The sequence below is a fragment of the Dipodomys ordii genome, unplaced genomic scaffold (genome assembly GCF_000151885.1).
Source record: "Dipodomys ordii isolate 6190 unplaced genomic scaffold, Dord_2.0 Scaffold288, whole genome shotgun sequence".
Taxonomy (NCBI): Eukaryota; Metazoa; Chordata; class Mammalia; order Rodentia; family Heteromyidae; genus Dipodomys; species Dipodomys ordii.
The window spans coordinates 262,578-277,548 of record NW_012267504.1 but is presented as its reverse complement, the minus strand read 5'-3'; the positions used below and the strand labels follow the sequence as shown (position 1 = coordinate 277,548).

Here is a 14,971-nt window from a genome sequence, read left to right as displayed (position 1 = left end):
CTAATCTGACTTGTGGAATTGAAACTCCTTTGTAACAACTTAAAACAAAAATGTTAGGGAAACACGCATTGTTTTTATAGCTGTTGTGTTGAATTAACACCTCTTTGTACAACTATTGAAAAATAGTAAAAGGATATTTTTAATTTCAAAATAATCACACTTTAATTGAAAAATAAATTATTGCTGGGTGTTGGTGTTATCCTAGTTATTCAGGTGACTGAGATCTGAGGCTGGTAGTTCAGGGCCAGCCCAGCCAGGAAAGTCTGTGAGACCCTTATCTCCAGTTAATCACCAAAAAGCTAGAAGTAGAGCTATGGCTAAAGTGGCAAAGCACTAGTCTTGAGCAAGAAAGTTCAGGGACAATACTCTGGCCTTGAGTTCAAACCCCAGAACACCAGCAAATTGAAAAATTGTATCTGAATTTTATAAAAATTCCTGCAAATTAGAACTCAACAGAGGACAATTTGGCTTTCACCTGAAGTAAAGGAAGCAAAATCCTTTCTAGCAAATAATTTTCTTCATTTCCTTCTCTATTGGGATTAGCAAGTCTAGTAATTAGAATCCATAAGCCAACCTGATTAATGAGCAGCTCTGAGCATTGAGCTTCCAAGTCTGCTGGTTATAAGAACCCATTCTTCATCCCCACCCTATACATGGCTTCTCTAGCCCATAGTCTTTGTGGCAGTGTGTCCTTCCTGACTCATTCCCTCTTTTCTGCCTCTCCCTCCCCCGTTCCCTTCTTTTCTTACCTTTCTTGTTTCCTTCTCTATTTTCATTCCTCTGTTCTTTTCTGTCTCCCTCCCTTATCCTTCTTTTATCCCTCCCTCTCTCCTTTCCATCTTCCTCATTTCCACCTTTCATCCCATCCTTCCTCCCTTTTTCTTCCCTCCTTTACTCCCTCCCTTCTTCATGTCCTTCCTTACTTCCAAGTACTACTAGAGGTTTACCCCCGGGTCTCAGGCATTCTGTCCAATCTGTGCACCACTGAGCTACACTTCCATTTCTGAAAGAATCCACCAAATCAACTGACAGATACAGCTACCCCTTACACATGAACCTCTGGAAGAAACAATTAATCCTTACCCCAATCATTTCAAAGCTCAAGTCTGAGTAGATTTTTTTTGAGTTGCATGAATGCAAAATGCATACAGTTGGTGACATGCATACTACTTTAGTTGTTTCAATAGTATGTGCTTTTATCAAAAGCTGTCCTAGCTACATGGAGCCACAGAATGTAACAAACTACTTGGAATTTCTCCTCCTGGGACTCACTGATGACACTGAACTACAGCCCATCCTCTTTGAAATATTCCTGTTTTGAAATATTCCTGTCCATGTACCTGATCACAGTGCTTGAAAATCTATTCATCATCCTGGCCATCACCTCTGACCCCCACCTCCATACCCCCATGTACTTCTTCCTCTTCAACCTGTCCTTGGCTGACATTCAATTCAACAGCAACACTGTCCTCAAGATGCTGCAGAACCTCCAGACTCACAGCAAATCCATTAGCTATGCTGGTTGCCTAACTCAGGTGACCTTTTTGTTTTGTTCAGTTGTTTGGACAGTCCACCCTTGACAGTGATGGCCTATGACTGCTTGGTGGCCTTCTGTCACCCTTTCCAGTACTCACTCATCATGAGCCCCTGCCTCTGCAGCATGTTGATTCTTCTGTCACTGTCCATCAGTCTTTTGAACTCCCAGGTACACTTCCTGGTCATATCACAATTTAACTTCTGTACAGATGTAGAAATTCCCAATTTCTTCTGCAACTCTCCTCAGCTCCTTAAGCTTGCCTGTGATTATACTTCCACTACTGACACATTCATCCTTCTCATTGCTTCAGTCTTTGGTGGCCTTCCAGTCTTGGGGATTCTGTACTCTTATGCTCAAATTCTTTCTTCTATTCTTGGAGTCCTTTCAGCCATTGGGAAAAACAAAGCCTTTTCCACCTGTATCTCTCACCTGTTCATCATGTGCTATGTTTTATGGGACAGCCATCAGGTCGTACAGCAGTTCAGTTTTTTCAGTCACCCCCCGGAAGGTGATGGTGGCCTCTGTGATGTACACCATGGTCACCTCCATGCTGAACCCCTTCATCTACAGTTTGAGGAGCAGGGACATCAAAAGAACCCTTCAGAAGCTGGTGAGAATAACAGCCTAATTTATATACTTGAATCATCTTGTTTAGTTTGTAAATCAGGAAAATCTACAAAACCAAGTACTTGGAATTGAAAGCACACTTGTGAGTTTTGGTAGTTTTGATGATCATGATGATCATGATGATGATGATGACAATGATGATGTTTCATGTGTGAACACTGCTTAAGAACTTCTCTAGTTTGGATCTTGAATGATTCCTGAAGTCTATCATGTTCAAGACTTGGTCTACTATCCTTACTGATACCCAGAGATGGTGGAAGCTTTTGAAGATGGAGTCTTATGAGAGGAAGTTTGGTCATTAGTGGAGTAACCTCAAAGAGAACATGGTAACTTCCTGTATTTCCTTTGTCTCCCTGTTTTCTTGTTACCATGATATTGCCAGCCTTCTCTTTTCTCTTTTCCTCTTTTTTCCTTCTTCTTTTCTTCCCGACTTTTCCCTCACTCCCTCTCTCCTTCTCTTTTTCCCTCCTTCTCTTTCTCTTTCCACCATAGGTGGAAGAACATGCAAAAGAAATTTTTAAAAATCTCATAGTACATTAAAAACAACAACAAAGAAAGACCTCTTGTTTCCATATTGTGGGGTTCATTTCACTTAGCATTATCTTACATGGATTTTGAGCCTTTCTGCTCATCTGATGATTATCCGATACATATACCAATTATTGCAAATAAGGGAAACCATAGGACCTGGCTTCTTTTTCTTTTTCTTTTGTTTCCTTCTTTTCTTTTTTTCTCTTCTCTACTCTTTCCTTTCCTTCTTTACATCCTGTTGTCTTTCATCCTTCCCTTCCTTCCTTATTTTCTACATGAAGAGATGGTACTTCGATTTAAATTCTGGATTGTGTGCTTATTAAGCAAATCCTCTCATCTAGAGCCCTGCCTCTAACCCTGGTTTTGCTTTGCATTTTTTAGATAAGTTCTTGCTATTTCCTAGATTGGGACTTGAACAATTATCTTCTGACTTCTGCTTTCTGCAAAGAGGGGAAGACATATACACTCTTACACTCTACCACACCCAACATTCTTTATAAAATTTTATTGGCCATGGGGCTTGAACTTGGGGCCTGAATATTGTTCCTGAGCATTTTTGCTTAAGGTTAGTTGTCTATGACTTGAGCAATAGCTCCACTTCTGGCTTTTTGTGTTTAATCAAAAAGTCTCGTGGAACTTTCCTACTTAGGTTAGCTTTAAACCTTGATCCTCAGATCTCAGTCTCCTGAATAGCTAGGATTACAGGCATGAGTCACCAGTGCCATGTTTCTCTCTTACCCAGCATTAAAAAAATAAAATCTCGCTATTTTTCCCACTAGTCTGGACCCAAAGTGTAAATATCCTATCTCTACTTCCTGAAGTTAGCTGACATTACAGGCATAAGCCAGTGCATCTAGCCTGCCCTTGTATCAATCATCAAAGCCTCATTAGGATCTCATCATTTAACCTAACTTCCCTTACAATCATCATGATCCAGGATTTCTTGATCTAGTGTCACATACCCACAACGTAAGCACACACCCATCTATCCTTTGTGAAGTACTGCACCTGAGTTCTCAATTTTCAGTCTCAGCTCTCTGAGAAGATATCCATGACAGGCTAGTATAATCCCCTCAGCCATAGCCAAATCACTCGATTCCACCAAGAATGAACTTCAATACCCAGAATCTACTTCAACATGCAAACCTAACTGCCAAACTCACTATATCTGTAATGAAACTCAGAGCAATTTATAGGCAAGGGCTTAACATCTTTGCTTATTTAATGCTTCTTGAATTACAAGATTATATCCTTAAAAACACACCATAAGTTGCAAAACATTGCAACTCAATGACCATAATACCACTGAACATAAAGGCTGAGCCACACAGTACACTCCAGTGTAAGCATCACATGTCCTGGGACCCCATGACTGACTGAGAGATCATGCTCACTGTTTCTGTTCAACAAGCATCTAAATAGAAAAGTCAAGATTCTAGATGTATAGCATTGTGTAGATTGTGTTCTGCCTCCACACAATCATAATTTGCAAAATTGTCAGTTGAAAGGTGAGAAGCTAGGGACATTGAAATCAGGCTCAAGCCAAAGGCAGATCCTACCTAGAGCCTATCATGGTGTCATTCCAATGTAAGTTTGGGGCTTCATAGTCGATCATTAGATATAAGTGGGTGGGTTTATTTCTAGGCTGTTCTCTTTCATTCATTCCTATCCCATCACATGACATTGGTGCACTTGTCTGTACAATGTTATTTTTGTCACCTTAGCTCAGCCTTATAACTTGAAGTCAGGTATTGTGATACCTTCAGCAGTGCTCATTCTTGGTTAGGACTGCAATGGTGATATTGGAGTCTTCTGTGATTTTTTTTGAGGGTTGATTTTGCTATTTTTGTAAAAAAGTGTTAATAGAGTGGTAGGGACAGTGGAGGGGGTTACATGAACACAGAGAGGAAGGGTGAGTGAATACAGTTCCAATGCTCAATGTACATATGTGGAAATGGAACTAGATAACTTGAGGAAATAGGTGGGGTTTGGAGAGATGGAAGAGAAAGATAAAAGAGGTGACATTGATCAAGATGCATTGTACTCATAAACTGATATATTGAATTGAACCCCCTCTGTACAACTACTTTAAAATAACAATAACTAAATAAATAAATACAATCTACCAGAACCTTTGAGATACAGGAATGCAGGTGCTAAGAGGAATGTTTATTGCTATAAATGCTTACGTTAAAAATCAGAGAATACAGAGCACTGGTGACTCACCCATGTAATCCTAGCTCCTTAGGAGACTGAGAATTGAGGATTACAGTTCAGTGCCAGCTTGAGCAGGAAAATACATGAGACTCTTATTTCCAATTAACCATCACAAAAGCAGGAAGTGGAGCTACAGCTCAAGTGGTAGAACACTAGCTTTGAGTGAAAAAGCTAATGGACAACATCCAGGCCCTCAGTTCAAGCCCCAGGACCAGCGTACAAAAACAATTATAGAGAAATCAACTGAATATTCTAATGATGCATCACAAATGCTTAGGAAAACAACTACAAGCAAAAGTCAGAGTTAGTAGGTCAAAAGAAATATTAAACTTTAGGACAGAGCACTCACCTTGAGCTGAAGAGCTGAGGGACAGCGTCCAGGCCCAGAGTTCAAGCCCCACGACCGACAAAAAAAAAAAAAAAGATTAAACTTTAGGACAGAAATGAATAAAATGTAACACACACAATAAAAAGAATCAACAAAAAAAACCATAGGAAAAGATAAGACTTATCTAAATTTATCAAAAGAAAGAGGGAAAAGGTCCACATTAATAAAATTAGAGATCTGATTTCTTTTTTTTTTTTTAGAGATCCGATTTCCTATGTTTTCCATTTGTATTGGTACAGTACTCAGGCACTAGTGGCTAATACCTATAATCCTAGTTTTTCAAGAGTCTGAGATCTGAGGATCATGGTTCAAAGCCAGCCCAGGAAGGAAATTCCTTTTGACTCTTATCTTCAATTAATCAGTAAAATATCCAGACATAAAGCTGTGGTTTAAGTGGTAGAGTACTAGTTTTGAGCAAAAAAAGCAGGGACAGGACCGGGCCCTAAATTTAAGCCCTGAAAGTATTGGCAATGACCAAAGTATGGAGATAAATGAAGTGTTCACTGGCAGGGCATTGGATAAAGAAAATGAATTTTATTTATATGTTATATGATATTGTCTATATTGTAATATATTATAATATCTATAAATATATTATATAATTTATATAATACCTGTATAATATCCATAATATAGATATAATATATTATATATTACAATATAGATAATATTATAGACATTATAATATCTACAATAGATATTATAATATAGATAATATGTTATGTTATCTATATTATATATTAAATTATATTAAAATATATAATATTAAATGTTATACATTATAATATATAGATAATATATTACATAATATATATTATGTTATGTTATATATTATAATATAATTATATATTTGTATAATATATAAATTATTTTTGCATCATATATAATATATGATGTATATGTATATCAAATGTATTATATATTACAGATATTTGAAAGGCAGAGGCAGGAGGATTAAGGGTTGAGGTCACCCTGGACAAAGACCTGTCTTAAAAATTAAAACAAAAGAAATACAGGCAGGGGCATAACTCAGGCAATACTTGTCTGGCATGTATGAAGCCCTCTGTTCAACCCCATTATTGAAAAAAAATCTCATAAACAAATACTTATGCTGATTTTTTATTTTTATTTTTTATTATTAGAGAGTTGATATAGAGAGAGGGTACATGAATCAGGTAATGAGTAATAAGTACAATTCCTTTTGAACCTGTATCCCCTCCTGTTATTCTCTCCCACTTTTCCCTCCCACCCCCACCCACAAGATGTCATCCTTATTCCATCTTTTAAGTGCCCTCCTTTGCCCTCCCAAATACAAACAAACAAACAAGACAAAGGGAAAAGAAAACAAAAACAATTGCAAGTAAAAGTGTTTCCTTTTCTTGGAGTTCATTTCATAGAATATTATTTTTTTACTTTTATATATTTTTATTGTAAAAATACTGTATAAAGGGCTTGCAATACATGATTAAGGTAATGAGCATATTTCCTATCAAGCATTGGTACCCCCTCCTTTCTTTTTCCCCTACCATCCCATCCCTCCCCACCTCCCCAACTCCTCCCTCCCACACCAAAGTTGTAAAGTTTGTTTTCAACATAGTGTCTTGTACATTGTTACAATAGGTCAACCTGTATCATTATTAGAAAAATGTATATGCAAGATGCAGGGAACCAGAATCAAATACAGTGAAAACAGAGGTTATAGCATAGGGTAGAATATTTTATATGATCATCTGCACATAGCTATTGAGCCTTTGTCCACCACGTTATGCATATCCTCCTTTGGCCTCCGTGTGTGAGTGTCTAGAGTCCTATATGATGTACCATGTCCCACTATGTGTCTATTTGTAAATATATATATATATAGAGAGAGAGCATCTATATGATTATATATCTATCTATCTATCTATCTATCTATCTATCTATCTATCTATCTATCTATCTATCTATCTATCTATTAAATACCATGGTCAGGGAGGTTACAGTTACATAAGTAAAGTAGTGAGTACATTTCTTTTTTTTTTAACACTGTTACCCCCTCCCTTGTTTTCTCTTACTTTCCACTCCCCACTCCCTACCACCCCACCCCCAAGTTGTAAAGTTCATTTCCAACATAGTGTCTAGTGTCATTGTTGCATTAGTTCATCCTTTGTCCTGATGTTTCTGTCATTCTCTTTCCCTTCCATTGATCAGCTAAGGAACCTCCATACTGTTTTCCAGAGTGTTGAACAAGTTTATATTCCTACCAACAGTGTAATAGAGTTAGTTCCCCTTTTGGTCATATCCACACCAGCATTTGTTATTGTTAGTTTTCCTGATAATGGTCATTCTAACTGGAGTTAGGTGGAATTTCTAAGTTGTTTAGATATGCATTTCTTTTATGGCCAGAGATATTGACCCATTCTTTGTGTACCTATTGGCTATTCTTTTTTCTTCCTATGAGAAGTCTCTCTTTAAGTCTTTAGCCCATTTATTGATTGGGTTGCTATTTCTTTGATGGTTTATTTTGGAGGAGTTCAATTTTTTGTGCTTGGATTATATTTTAGATATGAGGCCTTTGTTTGATGTATAGCTAGTGAAGATTTCCTCCCATTCTTTGGGTTTTCTGTTTATTTTGCTAGATATGTACTTTGCTATATAGAAGCTCTGCAGTTTGATACAATCCCATCTATCCAGCCTTTCTTTGATTGGTTGTGATTCTGGATCTTTATTTAGGAAGTATCATTCCATGCCTAGAAGGCCTAGGGTTTTCCATAGCCCTTTTTGTAATATTTTCACAGTATTTGTCCATACAACATTGAGGTCTTTGATCCATTTAGAGTTGATTATGATACAAAGTTGATTATGATACTATGAGTATCTAGCTTCAGTTTTCTGTGCATAGTTAGCAATTTTTCTAGCACCATTTGTTGAAGAGGCTTTCTTCTGTCCTGTGATTTTAACTTCCTTATCAAAGATTAGGTGGCCATAGGTCTGTGGGTTCATTTCTGGGTCTTCCATTCTGTTCCAATGTGCCACTACCACACTGTTTTTATTACTATGGCTTTGTAGTAAAGCTTGAAGTTTGGTATTGATATTCCTCTATCACTGTTCTTCCTGTTAAGAATTGTTTTTTCTATGTTGGGCCTTTTATTATTACATATGAATTGTTTGATTGATTTCTCTATTTCTTTGAAGAAAGTTGTTGGGAATTTGATGAGTATTGCATTGAATTTGTATATTGCTCTTGGCAGAATTGCCATTTCTACTATGTTAATTCTCCCCAACCAAGAGCATGAGAGGTTTTCCCATTTTCTTAAGTCTGCTTCACTGTTTTTCAGAGTTTTGAAGTTTTCACAATAGAGGTCCTTTACATCTTTGGTTAAGTTAATCCCTAAGTATATTTTTTGAGACTATTACAAAATGGAGTTCATTTCCTGATTTCAGCATTGCTTTTCTAATTGCTGTCATACAGGAAGTCTACTGATTTTTGTGAGTTGATTTTACACCCCTCTACTTTGCCAAAGTTTTGAATCAACTCAGGTAGCGTGGGTGAAAAATCTATAGAGTTCTTTAAACACAGGATCATGTCATCCACAAGATCATGTCTTCTTTCCTTATTTGAATCCCCTTTATGTGTTTCTCTTGCCTTATTGCTCTTGCTAGGAATTCCAGCATTATGTTGAAAAGGAGTGGAGAGAGTGGGCATCCTTGTCTCATTCCTGATTTTAGAGGGAACAATGTAACTACTTTCTCACTAAAATAGCTTACATATCTCATTATACACAATACATTGGATCAATTTGTGAACCTAAGTAGACTAACTAATTTGAAATATGAATAAGTTGTAAAAATGCAATTAGTATAGTTTAAAAGGCTGGGTGTCAGTGGCTCATACCTGTAATCCTAGCTACTCAGGAGGCTGAGATCTGAGGATCGTGGTTCAAAGCCAGCTCTGGCAGAAAAGTCCATGAGACTCTTATCTCCAATAAACCACCAGAAAACTGGAAGTGGTGCTGTGGGTCAAGTGGTAGAGCACTCATCTTGAGCTGAAGAGTGCAGAAACAGTGCACAAGCCCAGAGTTCATGCCCCATGACCAACAAAAATTTTTTTCATTGTTATTATAAAGGTGATATACAGAGGGGTTTTTTCCTCTCATCCCTACTCACTGTTAATGGAATTTTTTTTAAAGATCTTCAATAGTGTACATTTGAAATTGTCTATAAGATCTTCCAAATGTTTCAAAAGAAAATTGACAAAAGAGATTTCTTTTTTCTGGAACTGAATCATTGTTAAAATCAGGAGACCTTTTGTGACTATTAAATCAAACCTTGGAGACAAAAAGAGTTTTCTTTTTTCCTTCAAGGAAATAAATCTACATCTCTTCCTAAACCACAGTCTGAATGAACACAAACATGACTGGCTACTCTCCACTCTACATTTTTTTTGTTTGTTTGCTTTTTTATCACCAGGGAGCTAAATTGTTTGATGAGTGGAGACACAATAGGACAATTTAATCATAATGAGGAGCTCTGGGAATTCCAACCTTGAGTCAGATGGAAATTTAACAATGCATCTTGTGCCTCTGTACATGTCTAATCTCATGCTCCATACAAAGAACCTGTAGTCTCTCTTGCTAGGATTATTTCAACCAGAGGGAAAAACTCGAGGATAAATTCTGGAGACAGCTTGTTCTCTGCCAGTAAGAGCCAGAGAGTAAGTCACAAAAGAGAGGAAGTATGCCCTTGGTTTAACTCCTCCAGAACAATGTGAATGGAATAATGACTATTTCTTTATTTACAATTGTTGATTTATTTTTATAATTCAGGAGATTGAATCCAGTGTGTCATGCTTGCCTGGCAAACATCCTACCATTTGAACTATGTCCCATCTGTTTTTCTTTTAATTTCATGAAGAATTTATTTTTGAAAAATTGTAGGATTATATCAAGTAGATGAATTACATGGAAGCTATTTTAAAAAAAATTTAAATTATCTTTAAGTATTTGTACAAAGGAGTGGCTATTTAACACAGCAGTTTATGAATACTAAATACCTTGTCGAATGTCACCCCTTTCAACATTTCCCTACCCACCTCTTACCTCACTTTTTTATTTTGTAGGATATATCTGTTTTAACTGTGTGTGTGTGTGTGTGTGTGTGTGTGTGCTTACTGGGACTTGAACACAGTGCCATGGTGCTGCCGGCTCCTGAGCTACTTTGCTCAAGGCTAGCACTTGAGCCACAGCTCCACTTATGACTTTTAGCTGGTTAATTAGAGACAAAAGTCTTGCAGACTTTCATCTCTAGGATAGGTTTGAACTATGATCCTCAGATCTGAGTCTCTTGAGTAACTGGGATTACAGGTGTGAGCCAGTAGTGCCTGGAAATGTTTTGTTTTTGAGTTAGAGTCTAACTTTACCTTCACTAGCCTTGAACTCACAATCTTCCTACATCTACCTTCTACATAGTTGGGAATACAGGTAGGTAGCACCATGTATGGTTTATTCTATAAAGTGGAAGTCTCTAAGCAGTTAACAGGGAACTTTAGCAGTCATTGAGTCCATTCTTTTTCATATATTTTTTTCTGTTGTCTTTTTTCATTCTTCTGCAGCCTTTCTCTCAAAATTTATATTCTAGGGTGTCTTTAACTCTTCCACTCTACTATATGCATTGCATTCTCCTGTAAGTTTTATCAAGTTCCATTATTTTTTAAATGAACTCTTTCTTCATTGAAGATCTACAATGCACAAAGTATTGTCTATTTTTTTCTTCCAAGTATGATTGGATTTTTCTTTTTATAGTCCCTAAAACTAGTTATACTGGAAAATTTGACTTTAAGAGAGTCTTTGGCTGGGTACTGGTGGCTTATGCTTGTAATCCTAACTACTCAGGAGGTATAGATCTAAGGGTAGTGGTTCAAAGCCAGCCTAGGGCAGAAAAATCAACGAGACTAAGCTCTAATTAAGCACCAAAAAAAATCCAGAAGTGAAGCTATGGCTCAAGTTGTAGAATACCAGTCTTGAGCAAATAAAAAGTTCAGCAACAGAAACCAGACCCTGAGTTCAAGGCCCAGGACAGGTTTAAAAAACAGTCATTATTACTGCTTTGCAATTATTAATTCATACTAATGTTCACACTAGCATTTACCTGATGTTGTTATTGTTATTATTATTAACCTTATAATTACTGACATTCAGACTCAGTTTAATTTCCTTTTCAGATATTTTCTAATCTGTTTAAAAATTGCAGAGAAGGAGCTGGGAAGGTGGCTCAGTGGTAGAGTGCTTGCCTCACTTGCATGAGGCCCTGGGTTTGATTCCTCAGCACCACATAAGCAGAAAAAGCCTGAAGTGGTGCTTGGCTCAAGTGGTAGAGCGCTAGCTTTGAGCTGAAGAGCTGAGAGACAGCACCCAGGCTCAGAGTTCAGACCCCACAACAGACAAAAAAAAAATTGCGGAGAAGTGTAGAATGATTGTAGCTGGAGAAGACTGCTCTAAACATACATACTGTCATGGCTTTAGCTTTAGCGTCCTCTAGTCGATATGGTTTAAAAATAATTGCTCTTAAGTGGGATAGGAAATTGTCTTTTGTTTCTTTTACCAACATTCTCATTTCTGGCTACTAACCATGGCTGTTACATTTTCTCAAATATAATTGACCATGAATTCTATTCATTGGCATGATATAGTAAATTATGTTAACAATTTTTATGTCAAATTTTCTACTTCCACAATTAGAATTACCTGTTCATTGTGTGTTACCTTCTTTTGTTATATGTATGCTGGTCTTGGGGCTTGAAATCAAGGCCTGGGCTTTGTCCCTTGGCTTTTTTGTTCAAGGATAGTGTTCTACCACTTGAGTCATGCTTCACTTCCATTTTGGGGGTGATTAATTGGAGATAAGAGTCGCATCGATTTTATTGCCTGGGTGGCTTGATTTTTAGCTCTTGGCCTCTTGAGTAGCAAGGATTACAGGTGTGAGCCACCAGTGACTGGTTGGTTCATCATGTGTTATTCTTTAAAAAAAGATCAGAATAAATTTAATTCATCTCTGTGTCTGTATATGGGTATATAATAACAGTATGGAAGATTTCTCTTGTTGACATTGTAGTTTTGACAATTGTCATTTTTACAATTCCAACATATGTATTTATTTAGGATCTAGAAAATCACTTACCATGTAATTCTCTGCTGAAACAAATACGAAAAAGGAGAGAAAGAAAGAAAGAAAGAGAGAAAAAAGGAGAGAAAAAAGGAAGGAAGGAAGGAAAGAAGGAAGGAAGGAAGGAAGGGAGAAAGGAAGGGAAGGAAGGAGGGAGGGAGGGAAGGAGGAAGGAAGGAAGGAAGGAAGGGAGAAAGGAAGGGAAAGAAGGAGGGAGGGAGGGAAAGAGGGAGGGAGGAAGGAAGGAAGGAAGGAAGGAAGGAATGAAGGAAGGAAGGAAGGGAGGAAAAAGAAAGGAAAAAAACCGGCTCCTAGTCTTAGATTTGCAAATGAATGTAAATTTACCAAGTGACAGGGACATAAAGGGTGATGAGAATAAATTGTACTCTGGACTTCAAATATTTGGTGACTTCTGTCACTCATCCTGTTTCTCATGACACTAGCTTCCTCTACCAGCTCATCATATGATAGGATGAACTCATATTTTATTCTCTCAGCCAGTCATTTTCTTTCCTGCCTGCCTGCCTTCCTTCCTTTCTCCCCTCATTCCTTCCTTCCCTCCTTCCTTCATTCCTTCCTTCTCTCTTTGCTTCCCTTCCTCCCTCAAGCTCTTTTTTCCTTCCTTCTCCCTTCAACCTTTCCTTATTTCTTTTCTTCCTTTCTTCTTTTTTTCTCTCTATCCTCTCTCTGTAATTATGACTCTCTTCTTTTTCTTTTCCTTTCTGTTTTATTTCTTCTTTGCACGGTTATGGTGTAACTCAGGACCCTAGGTGTAATGTAGAAACATTAAACTGAGCTGTCCATGAGTTCAGGATTCCAATTCTTGAGGGATCCATATCATCTTTCTCAATATGTACCTCATATCTCATGGCCTTTTGAGGATGCATTTCCATCTTACCCAAATCATTGCAATGCTCAAATATGAATAGTTGATTTTGAGCTGATTGAATTTACAATGCATATTGTTGATTGCCTTTTTGTTCCTTTCTTGACTCCAATAATGTGTGGGGTTCTTTTACCATAAGGTGTGAATGCTTCATGGAACCCCTAAACTACACAGGACTATCACAATTCCGACTCCTGGGACTCTCTGATGACCTAGAACTTCAGCCCATCCTAGCTGGGTTGTTCTTGTCCATGTACTTGATCACTGTGCTTGGAAATCTGCTCATCATCCTGGCTGTCACCTCTGACTCCCACCTCCACATCCCCATGTACTTCTTCCTCTCCATCCTGTCGTTTGCTGACATTGGCTTCAGCAGTAGCACTGTCCTCAAGATGCTGGTGAACCTCCAGACTCATAGCAAATCCATCAGCTATGCTGGCTGCCTAACACAGGTGGCCTTTTTTATCTTTTCTGGATGTTTGGACAGTCTGCAGATGGCTGTTATGGCCTATGACCGCTTGGTGGCCATCTGCTACCCTCTACACTACCCCATCATTATGAACCCCTGCTTCTGTGGCTTGTTAGTCCTACTGTCACTGTGCCTCAGTCTGTTGGACTCCCTGGCACACTGCTGGATAGTGTCACAACTTAATTTCTGTGAAGATGTAGAAATTCCTAGTTTCTTCTGTGACCCTTCTCAGCTCCTGAAGCTTGCCTGTGATTATATTCCCACTAAAAATATCTTCATCTATCTGGTTGGTGCAGTCTTTGGAGGGATTCCAGCCTCAGGAATCCTTTATTCTTACATCCAAATTGTTTCTACCATTCTTGGAGTCCCATCAACCAATGGGAAATACAAAGCCTTCTCCACCTGTGGCTCTCACTTATCTGTCGTGTGCTTGTTTTATGGGACAGGCATGATTGCATATTGCAGTTCAGTACTTTCAGACACCCCCAGGAAGGTGATGGTGGTCTCTGTGATGTACACCATTATCAGTCCCATGCTGAACCCTTTCGTCTACAGTTTGAGGAACAGGGACATCAAGAAAGCTCTTTGGTTCCTGGCCTGCAAAGCAACATGCCATCCATATTAAGGTTATCTATTTTGATCTGTGGGTTCAAAGAAATAGCAAAACCAGATGTCTGCATTTGGAAAATACCTTTGACATTCACATTCTTGACTTACAATATGTTTCTGTCCAGGTGAACTCATGTTGAGAACATTCCAAGTCAAGTTCAGTTAGTGGCCAGGCTCCAGTGGCTCATATCTGTAATTCTATCTGTGTAGAAGGCTGAGATCTGAGAATAATAGTTCAAAGCCATCCCAGGCAGGAAAGTCTATGAGAATCTTATCCCCAGTTAATCACCAAAGGCATGAAAGGTAGAGCTGTGGCTCCACCTAGAGCCTAGAGCTCAAGCCTAGAGTATTAGGCTTGAGCAAAACAGCTCAGGGACAGCACCCAGACCCTGAATTCAAGCCCCAGTACAGGCACACACAAAAAGTGCATTTAGCAAATGGGAGTGTCTGTTCTTTGTGCTGGAGATAGAATGTGCATAGCCAAATTCTACAAAAGGTCGGTAATTGTCCATGGCAAAGGTTCCAAAGTCAAGACTTCTGTCTACTCAAAACTGTAGCATATAGGTC

The 14,971-nt window shown here is 38.1% G+C and overlaps 1 protein-coding gene and 1 pseudogene across 1 annotated transcript; both read left to right on the top strand.

The window, feature by feature from the left end:
* The first annotated feature begins 1,219 nt into the window (after positions 1-1,219).
* LOC106001343 lies at positions 1,220-2,165 on the top strand (annotated as a pseudogene).
* An 11,313-nt stretch (positions 2,166-13,478) lies between these two features.
* LOC106001341 (olfactory receptor 7E24-like) lies at positions 13,479-14,420 on the top strand. The gene has a single exon (XM_013036455.1). The coding sequence runs from the start codon at positions 13,479-13,481 to the stop codon at positions 14,418-14,420; it is 942 nt and encodes a 313-aa protein (XP_012891909.1).
* Positions 14,421-14,971: the final 551 nt, after the last annotated feature.